Raw genomic sequence first — 14,685 nt, 5'->3', positions numbered from 1 at the left:
GGCTGTTACGAAACTTAATCACTCCAGCCAAACCAAAGGACAAGAATTTTAAAGAAATTGTTGATACCCTACAGGAGCACTTAAACCCAACACCGCTGCTGATAGCGGAACGATTCAAATTCTTCAAGAGGAATCAACACAAGAATGAAAGTAACGCTGATTACCTCACCGAATTAAGAAAGCTATCAAAGCACTGCCAATTCGGGGCAGGACTAGCAGATTATCTTCGAGACAAATTTGTCTGCGGTCTCCTAAGTGAAGGAACACAGAAAAGGCTGCTTTCTGAGAAAGATTTAACACTGGACAAGGCTTTCAGTGTGGCTGTATCATACGAAGCAGCCGCAAGAGGAGCTGCAGAGATACAACAAAAGACACAGGACTTCGACACCCATGAAATGACACAGGGTTTCGAGAGATGTTATCGCTGCGGCAGATCCACCCATGACCAGAGGAACTGCTGGTTCAAGGACAAAGCATGCAGGCAATGCGGAAAGATTGGACACATTGCACGGGTATGCCGATCTGGACAAAAAAAATCCACTGACAGGAAAAAAAAAATCAATAAAGAAAAGTACAGAAAGGTACAAATGATGACGGACAGGAGCTCCGAAGACATAATGTAATTGCCAAAGAAGATTACCAGACCATTTGGGTTACCCTCACGATAGCAGGGTCCCCAGTTAAAATGGAGCTAGATACAGGATCAGCTCTGACCGTCATAAATCGACGGGATTACGAGCAGCTATTTCCGCATATACCTTTAAAAGACACATCCATTATCTTGAAAACATATACGAGGCAGAAAGTATACCCCAAAGGAAAAATAAGGGTGCCTGTGTAAGATTCGAAAATTTTCAGCAAAAATCACGCAAGAAAACTGGATAAAATAAGACTGTTTATTGACCAAAGTAAGCTTGCACAGAAAAACCTTTGATAAAAGGGCATACAAAATGGCCGCCAGGCCCCGTGATCAGTTTCTGAACCAGTTTATTTCTGTTACTGCAAGCTAGACAGGCTTGTGGATTGAAGACAGTAAACCCGCAAAAGCCAGTATCTGGGAACCGAAACTCAGAGCAACAGCATACATATTCAATGGATTATAAGTACAGGATAGGGCCCATCAAGATATGGGCGGACAATGTAAAAACACTTATACCCATTTATTGTACAAAGGAAAAACCGTTTAGCAGCCATCAAGGAAAATGTCCGGACCGATCAATATGCGAACCGAGCCGCGGTGACAATGCAAAGGACATTAACAGACATTATCGGCCAGGAAGGCCAGTTCAAGTTATCACCGGCTCCGTTACAAGACAAAGCGCCCCTGCAGAGATCTCTGCCCACCAAAATTAATACAAAGACAGGACTATGATTTGGCGGGAGATAAGACTGTCCCAAAAGAGTATAACTATGGATTGAAAGTCCATCTAAGTTACTTCTTCACTGCTACGGCTTCTTGTTGGGCGACTTCAGGCTTCCGTTTCTTCAAGAACTTTCTTCTACGAGGAACGAACGAAGGGCGGACGGTGCCCGGATCGGCGCCTCTTCCACTTCGGCAGATCGATGAAAACGTTTTCGTCTTTTTAAAGACGGACGGTCTCGGAAAAAGGACAACGTGGCCGGTGTTTAGCCAAACAAGGCTCGGCCACGACGAGAAGACGACAAGGGTGGCCCGGGTACTGGGGTCGGGAGATCATCGACGACCCAGGCCGACGGAGAAGAAACCCTCTGGAGAACCGGCGATCGATGCCACAAGATTCTCCCATGTGCATAACCTGCATCTAGGTCTACTCCACGAACAAAAATCCACGACAGGCCTAGTGGATCTCAACCTTGACGAGCGCTCATCGAGGCTGGGTCTACCCCACCGCCTCGAGGGAGGAGAGAATATCGACTGCGCCAGAAGCTTCCAATCCACGTGACGACGGGAAGCGGTGTCAAAAAGGCTGCGAACCCCTTTTCGCGATTTCGAGAGTGGTGAGCATGATCCCAAGTTCCCCAGGTCGAAACTTAGTTTAGGTATAGGGGAGGGAGTTAAGGGAAATCGTAATGTGTTTCCCCTTTTACGATGTGCCGTGTGTTCCCCATTTCCATAGAGTCAAGTTCATAAATTTGTGCATGATTGTAGTTACTTTAATCTGTGCCTATGACATGTATTTTGTAATGCTTCAAACTGTTCAAAAATAAAAGCATCCATTTCGTGCTATTCAGCCTGGTCTATTGAGTCCTCTTCTCTGCATTACTGTTCTCTGCATCTAAGTCCAAGGTCTAGAACCGTAGGGGGGGTGGGTCGAACCACTCAAGGGTAATTCTTGCACGAAGCCTGGCAGGGGGCCAGAACGGGCAAGAGAGCAGGAAAAAAAACCCTACACCTGTTGTATACAACGGCAAGGAAATACAAAAGTTGTATTTATACGTTCTACAATATGGTGGTCCACCGCTGTTGGGACGTGAATGGATCAGGAAAATACGTTTAGACTGGCACTCCATTCAGGCACTGACGGTGACCAGTAAGGAAAAAAATGATGATGACGTCATACCCGAACGGTTAAAAGACATCTTGGCCAACGCCAAAGAAGTGTTTCAAGAGAAACTAGGAACCTTGAAAGGCATCACCGCCTCAATAAAAGTGGAAGATGTGGCAATTCCCAAGTTTTTTAAGGCAAGACCGGTGCCATACGCAATTCGTCCAGCAGTCGAGGCAGAGCTGGAGAATTTGGAAAAGGCAGGCATATTATCCAAAATAGATTGGAGCGAGTGGGCAACACCCATCGTCCCAGTCATGAAGAAAACGTTGAATAATGATAAATCTGAAGAACAGAGAAAAATTCGCATCTGTGGAGACTTCAAGGTGACTGTAAACCCGTTCCTTCACACGGTACAGTATCCTCTTCCGAGGATAGAAGATATTTTCGCCTCACTATCCGGAGGGAAACGTTTCACCAAAATTGACTTGGCACAGGCATATCTACAGATGGAGGTTGAAGAGGCCTCTAAAAAGTATCTCACGATAAATACACACAAAGGCCTGTACCAGTACAATCGACTGGTTTTCGGAGTAGCATCCGCTCCAGCTATCTGGCAAAGAGCTATGGAGCAAGTCCTCCAAGGGATTCCGGGGACTCAATGCTACCTAGACGACATCCTTGTAACAGGAGAAAACGACAACGAGCACCTTGCCAATTTGGAGCAGGTGCTCACTAGGCTGAGAGAACGGGGCCTACGAGCAAATCGCCCCAAGTGCGAATTTTTCCAGAATCAAATATCATATTGTGGCCACATAATTAATAAGGAAGGGTTGCATAAGTCACCTGAAAAAATTGAAGCGGTCATAAAAGCCCCAGCACCTGAAAATGTTTCACAATTAAGGTCGTTCCTGGGATTAATAAATTACTATCATAAATTTTTACCGAACTTATCAACTCTTCTGCACCCTCTTAATGAACTGCTACAAACAGGAGTAATTTGGAAATGGAGTAAAGACATAAAACTTCAGCATAAACTTCTTGTTTGCATACAGGAATGCAACACATATGGTTACAAACCAAACTCCCGCCATGATGTTCTTCAATAGAAGCCTAAGATGCCGGCTGGATTTGATCAAGCCAAACATCAGAAGGGACATGGAGAACCGGCAATTTCAAGGCATGAATGAAAGGCCAACTAGAACCTTCCAGATAGGTCAACAAGTTTTGGCCCGGGACTACCATACCGAGAAATGGCAGCCTGGAACTATCTGCACACGACTAGGACCGCTGATGTATACCGTGGACATTGGAGAAAGCATAATAAGGCGCCATGCTGACCAAATCATAGAGTCATCCGAAAAGGGACAACCTACACCACAACTCTATATGCCTAATGATGAAGTAGAGATACCCATAGTATCTACCTCCGATCCGGTGATACTGGAACCCGATGAACCCGACACTGGCATTCAAGCCGAATCAGCCTTGCCAAAAGAACCTACTACACCACCAGAAACTACTACACCACCGAGGCGTTATCCGGACCGAGTCAGGAAGCCTCCAGAGAGACTGACTTATAATTGATTAACTGCAGCAATGTGTAGATTATTTTTCTTGTAACATGTAATTAATGATTACTTAAAATATTATGTACTGGTTGGCTAAAAGGGGAGGAATTGTAGTGTATGTGCCTTTAAGAGCCCCCTGTGTACTGTAATGCCGGTAATGGCCACTCGGGCGATATAAGCCTGTATATTGTGTTGTATCAGTTAGTTCCCCTCCAGACTTTGTTCAGTAAACACCTGTGAAACCAACTCCTGTCTTCAGTGTCTCTATTAACACACGGACACAACAGACCCTACATCAGAACTGATCAAGAACAGATCAGGACTGATGTTGGGCAGCACGTTGTAACATAAAATGTGATTGATAACTGGACCGCTTATCTATGTAGGGTGTGAAGACAAAACTCCAGAGTCATTCAAGAGGCAGTTGGATGCTGTAATGGGGATGGAGAAACCTGTAAATCTGTACAAAAGGCTGAGCTACATGGGCTGAATATCCTTCCTCATTTGTATTTATCTTGGTGCCTATGAATGGTGAAGTGGTCTTATCGTTCTAAAGGCGCTAATGATTGACTATAGACTCTTTTAGTCAGTTTTATCCCAAAAAATATTCAATTAAGAATAATCATTCTTTTAGTCAAGATTTATTCCGTGACACCTCCAAGAATACTTTGTTGTAGATTCTGTGATTTGTAATTGGCTCTGACTAATATATTGACTCAATAATTGTGTGTAAATTTGTAAAACATTTCGCTGTAATGACTTTCCTAGCAAGCCTGGAAGAAAAGAAAGGCATTTTGCTATGAGAAAGTAAGAGTGTCTGAATACGATGACTGCGTATCAATCAGGAGGTCCCACACAGGCCGTTCACAAGCCGCTGTCGCTGGAAGATACTGTGCGGCAAATTTAAAGGGGCCGCGCACGAAAAAAGAATTAGAGGGAACATTGATGATGTCACATCCCCACAAGAATCAAGAATATTGCTGCTAGAAAAGGCACTGTAGTAAGTCACTGCCACCAACAAAAGTATCATGTGTAACAAACATCCTAAATTTAAGTAAAAAGTTAAATAATCATGGTGGGGAAGGCTGTTGGGCAAACAGGACTTGGTGTGGGACAGAATACGGGCGGCTGAGTTTTGTACAAGTAAATGTTTCTAAAGGATGGGAGGTCAACGAAGACAGCATTAGAAAAGTGGCGTCTGGAGTTGACAACAGTGTGCATATGGATTTCAGCAAGATTGGGGTTGAGTTGGGCACGAATCTGAGCAATTTTACCACAGCAAAATATTGTTCCTAACTATGAATAGGATGTGGGCTTTTGACTGCAGCTGCGAGTCAAACAGGACTTCAGGGTCTTGCATGGCCTACTTCAGTCTGATCAACAGGCCAGAGAAGGGGATGGAATCAGTGGAGTTCATGGTGGGGGCTGAAAGCAATGGCTTCAATCTCCCCAATGTTCAGCTGCAGGAAGTTGTGACTCTTCCATGACTTGACGTTGAACTGGCCTTCTGACAACACACAGATGATCATAGGGTTGAGATAAGTTGTGGAAAGGTAGAGTGAGTTGTTGGAAGTTGACTTTGTGCCTGTGAACCTTGTGTACCTAAAAGTCACAAGACTTTAAGTAAAGAGAAAGAAAGAAGAACTTGCATTTATATAGGGCTGTCCATGTCCTCAGCATGGCCCAAGCACATCACAGCCCATGAAATACTTTTCAAGTGTAGTCACCGTCGTAGTGTAGGGAAATGCATCAGCCAATTTGCACATCCCACAAACGGCAATGTGATAAATGACCAGATAATTTGTATTGGTTGAGGGATAAATGTTGGTCAGGATGTTTCTCTGCCAAAGAAGGCAGTAGAGGCCAATTCATTAAATATATTCAAGAAGGAGTTGGATATATTTCTTAAGGCTAAAGGGATCAAGGGATATGGAGAGAAAGCAGGAACAGGGTACTGAATTTGGATGATCAGCCATGATCTCATTGAATGGCGGAGCAGGCTCGAGGGGCCGAATGGCCTACTCCTGCTCCTATCTTCTATGTTTCTAGGACACTGGGAGAGCACCCTTGCTTTTCTTTGGTGCCATGGGATCTTTTATATCCACTTGAGAGTGTAGACGGGGCCTTGTATTATCAGATGTAATTGCCGCCATTGGTGTCATGAATAACCTTAAGTTAATGCAGGTACTGTATTTATTAACAGACAAGTAATTTAAGGAAATTAATTAAAAAGCAAAGACTGATACTTGCATTTATACAGTGCCTTCTCACATTGAAACAGCTCAAATGCTTCAAACAATTAATTCTTTTTTAAAGTTCTCTGACTGTATGACAGCCATTTTGTGTCAGCAAAATCCCACAACAGCACTTAAATGAATGAATAATTAGAAACTGCGGTATCTTAGTATAAATGGAATGTCAGCCGAGATTATGACCAGAAACCTCAGAAGCAAGAATGCTACCAACCAAAACAAGCTGATGGCAGGAATTGGTTGGTAGTTTGTGCATAGATCTGCAATTTCTGTCAGCACGGTTTTGTTTTAAAATCTTGATTTTACATAAAGGCTTTAATTAAAACCTTTTTTCCTCCATCACTTTTTCCTTCTGACTTGCTCTTAATGCGCAAGCCTGAACAATGAGTATTAGTGGAATATTTGACTATGGAGGCTGTTGCTGTCCTTAATGGTGTTTTAAAGCCAAAGTTCCTGGATAATGTATTACTAATTCATATAGGAAATGGAAATAAATACAATTTTGTACAGCAGAATTTTTTTTGCTGTGAATGGAAGAAAATACAAAACTAAGTGTACAAAACTTTTAAATCTTTGACTGTATGTGTGTCCATGTTTTGTTTAAAATTTGTCTCCAGGACTAATTTGAATTTGGCCATGGTTGCATCACATTTTCTGTTCAGTCAAGCTGAATTTAAAGTTTACAAGATGGTGTCCTGTGGGATTGGAGGACCAGTCCTGGGTTGGATAAAGAATTGGTTGCATTCTCATAGGCAGAGGGTTGTTATTCATGGTAGTGGTTGTGCATGGAAGCAAACGGAGTCTTGCAGGAATCTGTGTTGGCACCGTTGCTTTTCAGTGTCTATATTAATGATGATCTGGATGAAAATGTTGAGCGACTTGTCTGCAAGTTCACGGATTTTGCAAAGATTTGTGCTGGTATTAGAACCTTCGATGAGAACAAAAAGACTACAGTCAGATCCAACTGTGATGGGGGAATGGTCCGGGTCTCTCAGAAGGTGGAAATCTATGGCTATTCGTGCCCTTAGTATGGTCTTTACCCAGGCTCAGTCTTCCTAATTAGTGCTCTGTATTAGAACTGTTGAACCTGGGTAAGCTGCTTGGGCTAACAAAGTCTGTTTTTCATGGAATCTCTGGGATGGGGTTACAGAAACAGACAAAGGAGTTAATGTGCACTAGTAAAGTATGTTAAGTAACACTGATTCAGCAATTGTGCTACTGGAATAAATGATGAAATAAGCTGTTCACTCCAAGTACTGAGTCTGGAAATATTTACTTTATCCTGGATTTAAAAGCTTGTACTTTTGGGATTTGTCTGATCTCTGTGCTGAAAGTTCCATAGGGTAATAAAACATTACTTATTTAGTCTCTCTTGTATATACTGAGGGAAAAATAGCTTTTACTGAAGTATCTGGTGGTATATATGTAAACATTTGAGATTCTAAATTTTATTTATATACTGTAGTGTGGGAGAAGTGATTTGTTGCATTTAACTCCCAAATGGCTTAATGTGAATTTAATCCCTGTAGTTCAATTTCAATTTCAATTTTATTTGCCATATGTAACTAGTACAATGGAATGCTTACTCCCCGATCACTCCCACAATAAGCTGTGGGAGCTCACAGAGACATGTTCAGAAAAGTCAATTCAATGGCATCCAATGGCAGCGGGAACACGATGTCCCTCAGCCGCTCCGTCACCGCGGCCTCCTCCTCACTGTTGCCGGCTCCACGATGTGGTGGCCTGCTTCTCCCGCTCACGGTCCGGCCTCTGGCCACCATGCCCAGCTCTCCCTCCTCCCAGTTTAGGATAAACCAGATGGATTTTTAAATTTGTAGCTTGTATTACGGAAATTGAATGTATTATGTACAGACCTTAACGGAGGCACTGAATATACATCAATCAATAAAGTATAATAGATAATATTGACTCACCAAATTTTGCCAATGGTTAGCTGAGCCAAACGTACTAGGAGAATCTGGGTTCAGTCCCAGGTCTGTGATGTTAGTTGCTCTCAGTAAGATCAGCAGCAGACGTGCTTCAATCGGACTAATTAAACGCTCTTTAATTAGGGTGGGAAAACCGTACAGGGTTGCTGTTCATAACTATCTCGTGACCCTGACTGAATTTCAGGTAAAAACAGATTGGGCTTAGCTGTGATGCCCTCATATTTGAATAGCCTGCCTACACTTTCGGCCAAGACTTGTATATAAATAATGCACACTTGGCAAGGTACTGCAGAATGTCTTGTTCCCATGGAATCATAACTTGAGTAAAGACTCAACACTTTCAGGAGAGAAGGGGGAAAAAATTAATGGAGAAAAATTGACAATGAAGAGAATAATGAAATGACAAGTGTTATGTGGCTTATCAGGTTTCAGGTATGAAAGTTAACTTTAAAATAGCAAAGATATTAAACACCAATAACTGAATTAAAAGTATTTTATTTAACTTTTTCACTCCATCTCCCAGTTTCTTACTCTTTCACCTTCCTCTCTGAGTTTCTGTTCACCTTGCCGCTCCCTGAAGGCAGCAACTCGTAGTTTTAAAAAAAATATATTCTTGGGATGTGGGTGTTGTTGGCAAGGCCAGCATTTATTGCCCATCTCTAGTTGCCCTTGAGAAGGTGGCGATGAACCTTCTTCTTGAGCTGATACTGTCTATGTGGTGAAGGTACTCCAACAATGCTGTTAGATAGGGAGTTCCAGGATTTTGACTCGGCAACGATGAAGGGACAGCGATATATGTCTAAGTCTGCATGGTGTGCGATTTGGAGCGGTACTTCGTTTCCATGCACCTGCTACCCTTGTCCTTCTGGGTGGTGGAGGTCATGGATTTGGGAGGTGCTGTCGAAGAAGCCTTAGCGAGTTGCTGCAGTCCATCCTATAGGTAGTACACACTGCAGCCATGGTGCACCAGTTCCACATTTGGGAGCTGGAATCTTTGTGCCTTGCCACATATTATTCATGTGCAATTCTGGAAGTGAATGCCAATAATCTACTTGACCATGATGATTATTAAAGCCAGGTCTGAACCTGAATTTGCATATCATCTCACCTGTTTTCATCAGGGCAACAGAATAGCACTAGGAGCTCTAAATGCTGAGGCCAGTTGCAGTGCTGCCCCACGTAAAGTTGCCTAACTCAACAAAGTGTAGATTGAAGCTAGAATCTGGTTTGTATTTTCTGATGTGTATTTCAACAGAGCCATCAGGGATAACCTTTCCATTGTAACCCATCTTCCCATATCTCATTCCTTTCTACTCAGTCCATCTAAATTTGTTGCTTTCTCCCTGCTTTCTGTCTCTTCGTTTCTCGGTCGCTTCTCATTCTCTTGCTTTTTGTATTTGTTTTCTCAGTCCATTTCCTTGCATTCTTCTTGTTTTATCCATGTCTTGGTTTCTCGTATTCCATTATTTCCTGCTTTTTCTTGCCATCTTAATTTTTTTTAAAGTTTAAACTTTTTTCTCCTCTATGCATTCTATTCTATTTCCATTTGTTCTTAATTTCTGGAAACCCACAGATAATGCAGGAGGATTTTTGCATCTACATTTGCAGCAGCTGGCACATGGAGAAACCATGTCAGTGGGGAAACTTAACAAGGCTGCAAATATTATGTTTCCAACTGGTGTAAAATAGATGTGTTCATTTGTTATAAACATGTTTAAAAAAGTATGCTAATCCCTTTGTTTCCAATGCTTTTGTCTTTTTTAAAAACAAAATGCCTAAATAACGCCCAGATTCCCATAATTCAGACACCATTGATCCATGCACATTTAACATTCAAGTACTGATATTTTAAAAATGGAACCTGAAGGACTGGTTGGAAAAGGATGTAGTGACAGCTTCTATGGTTCAGAAATGCCAGAATGGAATTCAAACTTGAGGCATTTTGACTTTCATATTCAATATTCAGAGGAGTCTAATGACATTTATCATCTAATGACATTTGTTACAGAATCTGTTTTGTGTTCATTTATAACTTTGCTAGAAATCACGGAATCATAGAAATTAAAGCACAGAAGAAGGCTATTTGAGACCATTATGCTTATGACACTCCTGGCTCCAGATCAGAGTTCTCTACTATTGCCCTGTTTTACTGTTCTTTCTCTAGTGAACTTCTCTTGAGCTCTGTGATTGTATTGGCTTTAATAGCCAGTTGTGGTAATGTATGGATAAAAACCTTTTGCATGAAAAAAAATTCTTCAAGCTTCCCAATTATGTTCTTAGTAAAAATCCTAAGTGTGTACCCCCTCGTTACTGATTCAGAGACCAGTGGAAACAATGGGCTGGATTTGCCAGCCCTGGGGAGACCTGTTTGGAGGCGGGACTGCCGGGAAAATGGTAGAATCTGGGGGCGGGTACCCAACCCGCCTCCGTGCCATCTTCCCAGGAGGCAGGTTCCCGACCCGCGCCGGGTCCCGTCTCCTGGAGGCGGGAAGGGGATTACAGCCACTTAACTGCCTGTTAACAGGTAGTTAAGAGGATTATCCCCATTTTTCCACCAGAGGCATGGGCTTCCCGATGTCTGGAAACCCCACCAGGGTCACCGAGGCGAGCAGTGGGTCTGCAGGGTGCAAAAGTGCGCTGTGGAGGTAAGTGATGGGTGCAAGTGTGGAGAGGTAAGTATGTGAGGTGAGTGAAAAGTGATGGATAATGGTTACTTACCTTTGTTTCTTCCTGCAGACTTCAACAGTTGGGGACGCGGAGACTTTCGCATCTCACCAGCAGAGATGACAGATGGCTGCTGCATTCTCCGATGCAACAACCATCTAATTTCTGCTCACAAAAGAGGTTTGATGAGTCTTGAATACAAGGACTCATCAAACAACAGAGAATGTCAGTGTTTGACAGCTTCACAGAGCTGTCAAATGATGACAATTCATCTGTCAAAAATTTTTAAAAAATGAAACGTCTTACACTGACGTTCTCTGTAACCGGCTTCCCCTTAATTGGCCTGCTAAGCCCGCTGGGCGGACTTAACAAGGTCAATCAAGGGAAAATAGCGTGGGTTGGCCACATGTCGATGGAGGCGGGACTAAAACCCGACAAGTAGCAGTCCTGCCTCCAACACGCCCCCATTGGCAAAATCACCCCCAATGTTCCCCCCCCTAAATGCATGCACGAAATCTCCAATTGAAAAGCTGGTAAGCGGCCTGTGCGGGACCTCCAGACAGCTGCGCAGTTGCGCAGCTTAGCGGGAATGTTGAGTGGAAATATTTTCCCCTATTTACCCTCTGATACCCTTTCAGAATTTTGAACCCTTCTATTAAATCTCCACTTAACCTTCGCACCATCGAATACAGCCCTAGTTTTTCTAAGTCCTTCAATATAATTATATTAAATGTAAAATGTGCATGATTGTGCTAGAGAATGCATTGCTCTCTGCCCCATTATTAGATATATACTATTACAAATATATCAGTCTGTCAAGTGTGATATTGTGGCGGAGCCACCAAAGGACTCAGAGCGGTTGTACATAATTCCTTTAACAGCAATGTAGTTACTGTCTGTGCCTGTACCTTTAATTACACTGTTTGACTGTACAATGTCTAGTTACCTTTACAGCGCGGTTTCAACGTGATGACGTCATGTCGTTAGTCACGTGATTCCTCAATGGCGGGAAGAACGTGATGACGTGATGACGTCAGTCTTCTGACCAGGGGATCGGTCCTCGTGGAGCCCTCAAGGAGAGCAGACCTGTAGTTGATGTATTCCAGCAGTTTCTAGTTAAAACCTGTTTTGTTCCATTAAAGTTCATTGTTTTAATTGCCTGAGTCGAACTCAGTCTTTTCGATAGGAACCTCCGTTCCTACAATATAATAACTCTTGATTATCAAGAAATCCCTTTTCTTCCATTCTATATGACACACTACATGAATTCAGGTTTTGCAGATGTGAATGTCAAGGAAGCTTTGAGTGGAGACTGCAAATATAGAACCGATATCGCAAAATGATAGATCCTATAGTAGCCACCATGAAATCTTATGATTTCACCGAACCTAGTAACCAACAGTATGCATGCATATACTCATCTGAACTGACAGTTCAATCCAAATGATCCAATCAAATGGAACTAATTATCCAGTGATGTAAATATTTATCCAATGTCATTTGAGAAGGTCAAACAAGTTGTGGTCATTTGAAGTATATATAGCAACTTGTTTCATTTAAAAAAAATTACTTGTCAGGCTCTTTTTTTAGTTCGGGAGAGATTTTTTAAATATTTCTGTGGTGCAGAACCTCGGAAGAGGTCACAGAGTTTTCATAATTACAAGCACAGATGAGAAGAATGAACAAAGTGCTAAATAGGCTGCAGCTAACAGGAATTCATCCAGAAATAACAACAGAAAATGCTGGAAATACTCAGCAGGCCAGGCAGCATCCGTGGAGAGAGAAACAGAGTTAACGTTTCAGGTCTGGGACCCTTCATCAGAACTGGAAAAAGCTGGAGATGTAACAGATATTAAGCAGGTGCAGAGACGGGGGGGCTCCGGAGGTTAGGAGGGGAGGAAGGAATAGAAAGAATACCCTGTGCTTTTGTAAGAGGCAGGAAAGATAAAATGTTGCAAATGGGAATGGCAAAAATCATACTGCATGCTATGCTTTTCTGATCCACCACACCTGGTAATCTATTCCACATTTCCATCACCCTCAAATATTATGAACATGTTACAGGGTAAAGCTACATTACAACAGGGACTACACTTCAAAAAGTACTTCATTGGCTGTAAAGCGCTTTGGGATGTCCGGTGGTCATGAAAGGCGCTATATAAATGCAAGTCTTTTTTACTGTTTTGGTAAAACAATAATCCAAAGATACACCTTAAAGAAAATCATAAAAAAATTCAAGAGGGAGTTGGTAAAAAAAAAATCTTTACCTAAAGGGTGGTTAGAATGTGGAATTTTCTGCCACAGGCCATTTTTGAAGCATAAATCATTTTAAAAGGGAATTACGTTGTTACTTTTTAAAAAAATCATTAAACGATAGAGAATGATCAAGAGAGTGGGCTTAAACTAGGTGGCTCATATGGAGGAAAACTTCAGTACAGACTTGAGTTCAGTTACCTGTTTCTGTGTTGTAACCTTCTATGTACATGTACTAGTTACAGTCAAGACAGCGCCCCCATAAACCTAATTCGTGCACATCTTACAGCATTACATTGGAATTCTGAACTGTCGTATGTTTTACATTTTCCCTCTCCCATCTAGATTACTATATAATTTAAACATTTATTTTTAATAGAGCATATGGTGTCAGATGTTCTTAAATGTGCAATAGCCAATGTGGCTGTCTCATCCTCAACATGCGTGTACAAGGAAAAAAATAAACCTATTAAATACTGTATTTAATTAGCACTGTAAAGCTGGTCTTTAATGTCATTGCCAAACTTAAAAAGCAAAAGTTAACTTTTATAGTTACACAATGGCTCTTTGCACTGCAGGATGATGCTGCTTATGTAGAGTTGTTAAACTGTGGTGAAAGTAAAATAATATTTCAACCACTATTATTGTGGGTTGACGAAGTCACGCCAAATGATGTGAATTTAGGTGCTGAACCTTAACGGTATTCGGTTGGGAAAAGTAAATCTTCCTTTGCCATTTTCAGTTAAGTTGTTCTGAGACTTGCATCTCCATAAAAATAAGATTTGTGAAATCGATATATATTGGCAAACAAGTTCCACCATAACATTCAAAGCTGTGCATTTATGTGTCAAATCATATCTCTTTCTGCTTCTGTTTTAGTCTGTTGTGAAAACTGGACGGTTGCTTATTAGCCATGAAGCTCCGGTAACAGGAGGATTTGCTGCAGAGATCAGTTCCACAGTTCAGGTGTGTGAGTAATTATCTGTCGTTGCATAACCAATGATTGAAAATATTCCATTGATTTGGTTTGGAGTACAATCACTGCACAGTACATTTTGGAAATGAATAGATCATTTTAACCACTATGTGAGAGCATTGTGAAGTCATGTTTTGGTTTCCATTTTTGTTTTTCCAAAAGTTGGAAAGATGTTGCTTTCCCATATTACACTGAAATGAAGCATGTCTGAGTTGGGCACTTTGAGGGAAACAAGCAAAATTGTCTAACCAGCAGGGTTTGGTGTGTTACACATTTTGTGACCAATTCTAAATGTCTACATCACGTTTCCACTTATCTAAATATTTGACACATAATTTTCCTCCCATTCCCTAATTGCCCCAGAACATACATCAACTGCAGCCAACAGTAGGTGTGTAACTTTCTCCAAAGCCTCCATGGATGCTGCTCTGACCAGACCCCTAACAAGTGCTTGTGGGGAAACGTACCTGAAAGTGACAGCACCATCCCACAGTGACAGGTGAAATTAGGGATTTATTGACATAGGTAATGGAATTTGCTTCCATAATGCCATAT

At 41.9% G+C, this 14,685-nt stretch overlaps 1 protein-coding gene across 5 annotated transcripts in view; it reads left to right on the top strand.

The window, feature by feature from the left end:
* bckdhb (branched chain keto acid dehydrogenase E1 subunit beta) overlaps positions 1 to 14,685 on the top strand; it is a 536,758-nt gene that overhangs the window by 311,042 nt on the left and 211,031 nt on the right. For 4 of the 5 annotated variants that reach the window (XM_085997678.1, XM_085997676.1, XM_085997679.1 and 1 more), the window contains exon 9: positions 14,034 to 14,120. In XM_085997678.1, coding sequence (XP_085853804.1) covers positions 14,034 to 14,120 — 87 coding nt within the window. Of the gene's footprint in view, positions 1 to 11,843; positions 11,933 to 14,033; positions 14,121 to 14,685 lie in introns of those variants that run through there. The other variant, XM_085997680.1, reaches the window with a different exon arrangement.

The sequence above is a fragment of the Somniosus microcephalus genome, chromosome 9 (assembly GCF_052327205.1).
Source record: "Somniosus microcephalus isolate GS21.2 chromosome 9, FLI_Smic_1.0, whole genome shotgun sequence".
NCBI lineage: Eukaryota > Metazoa > Chordata > Chondrichthyes > Squaliformes > Somniosidae > Somniosus > Somniosus microcephalus.
Note: the sequence above shows the minus strand (reverse complement) of the source record. Positions and strands in the feature narration are given on the sequence as shown.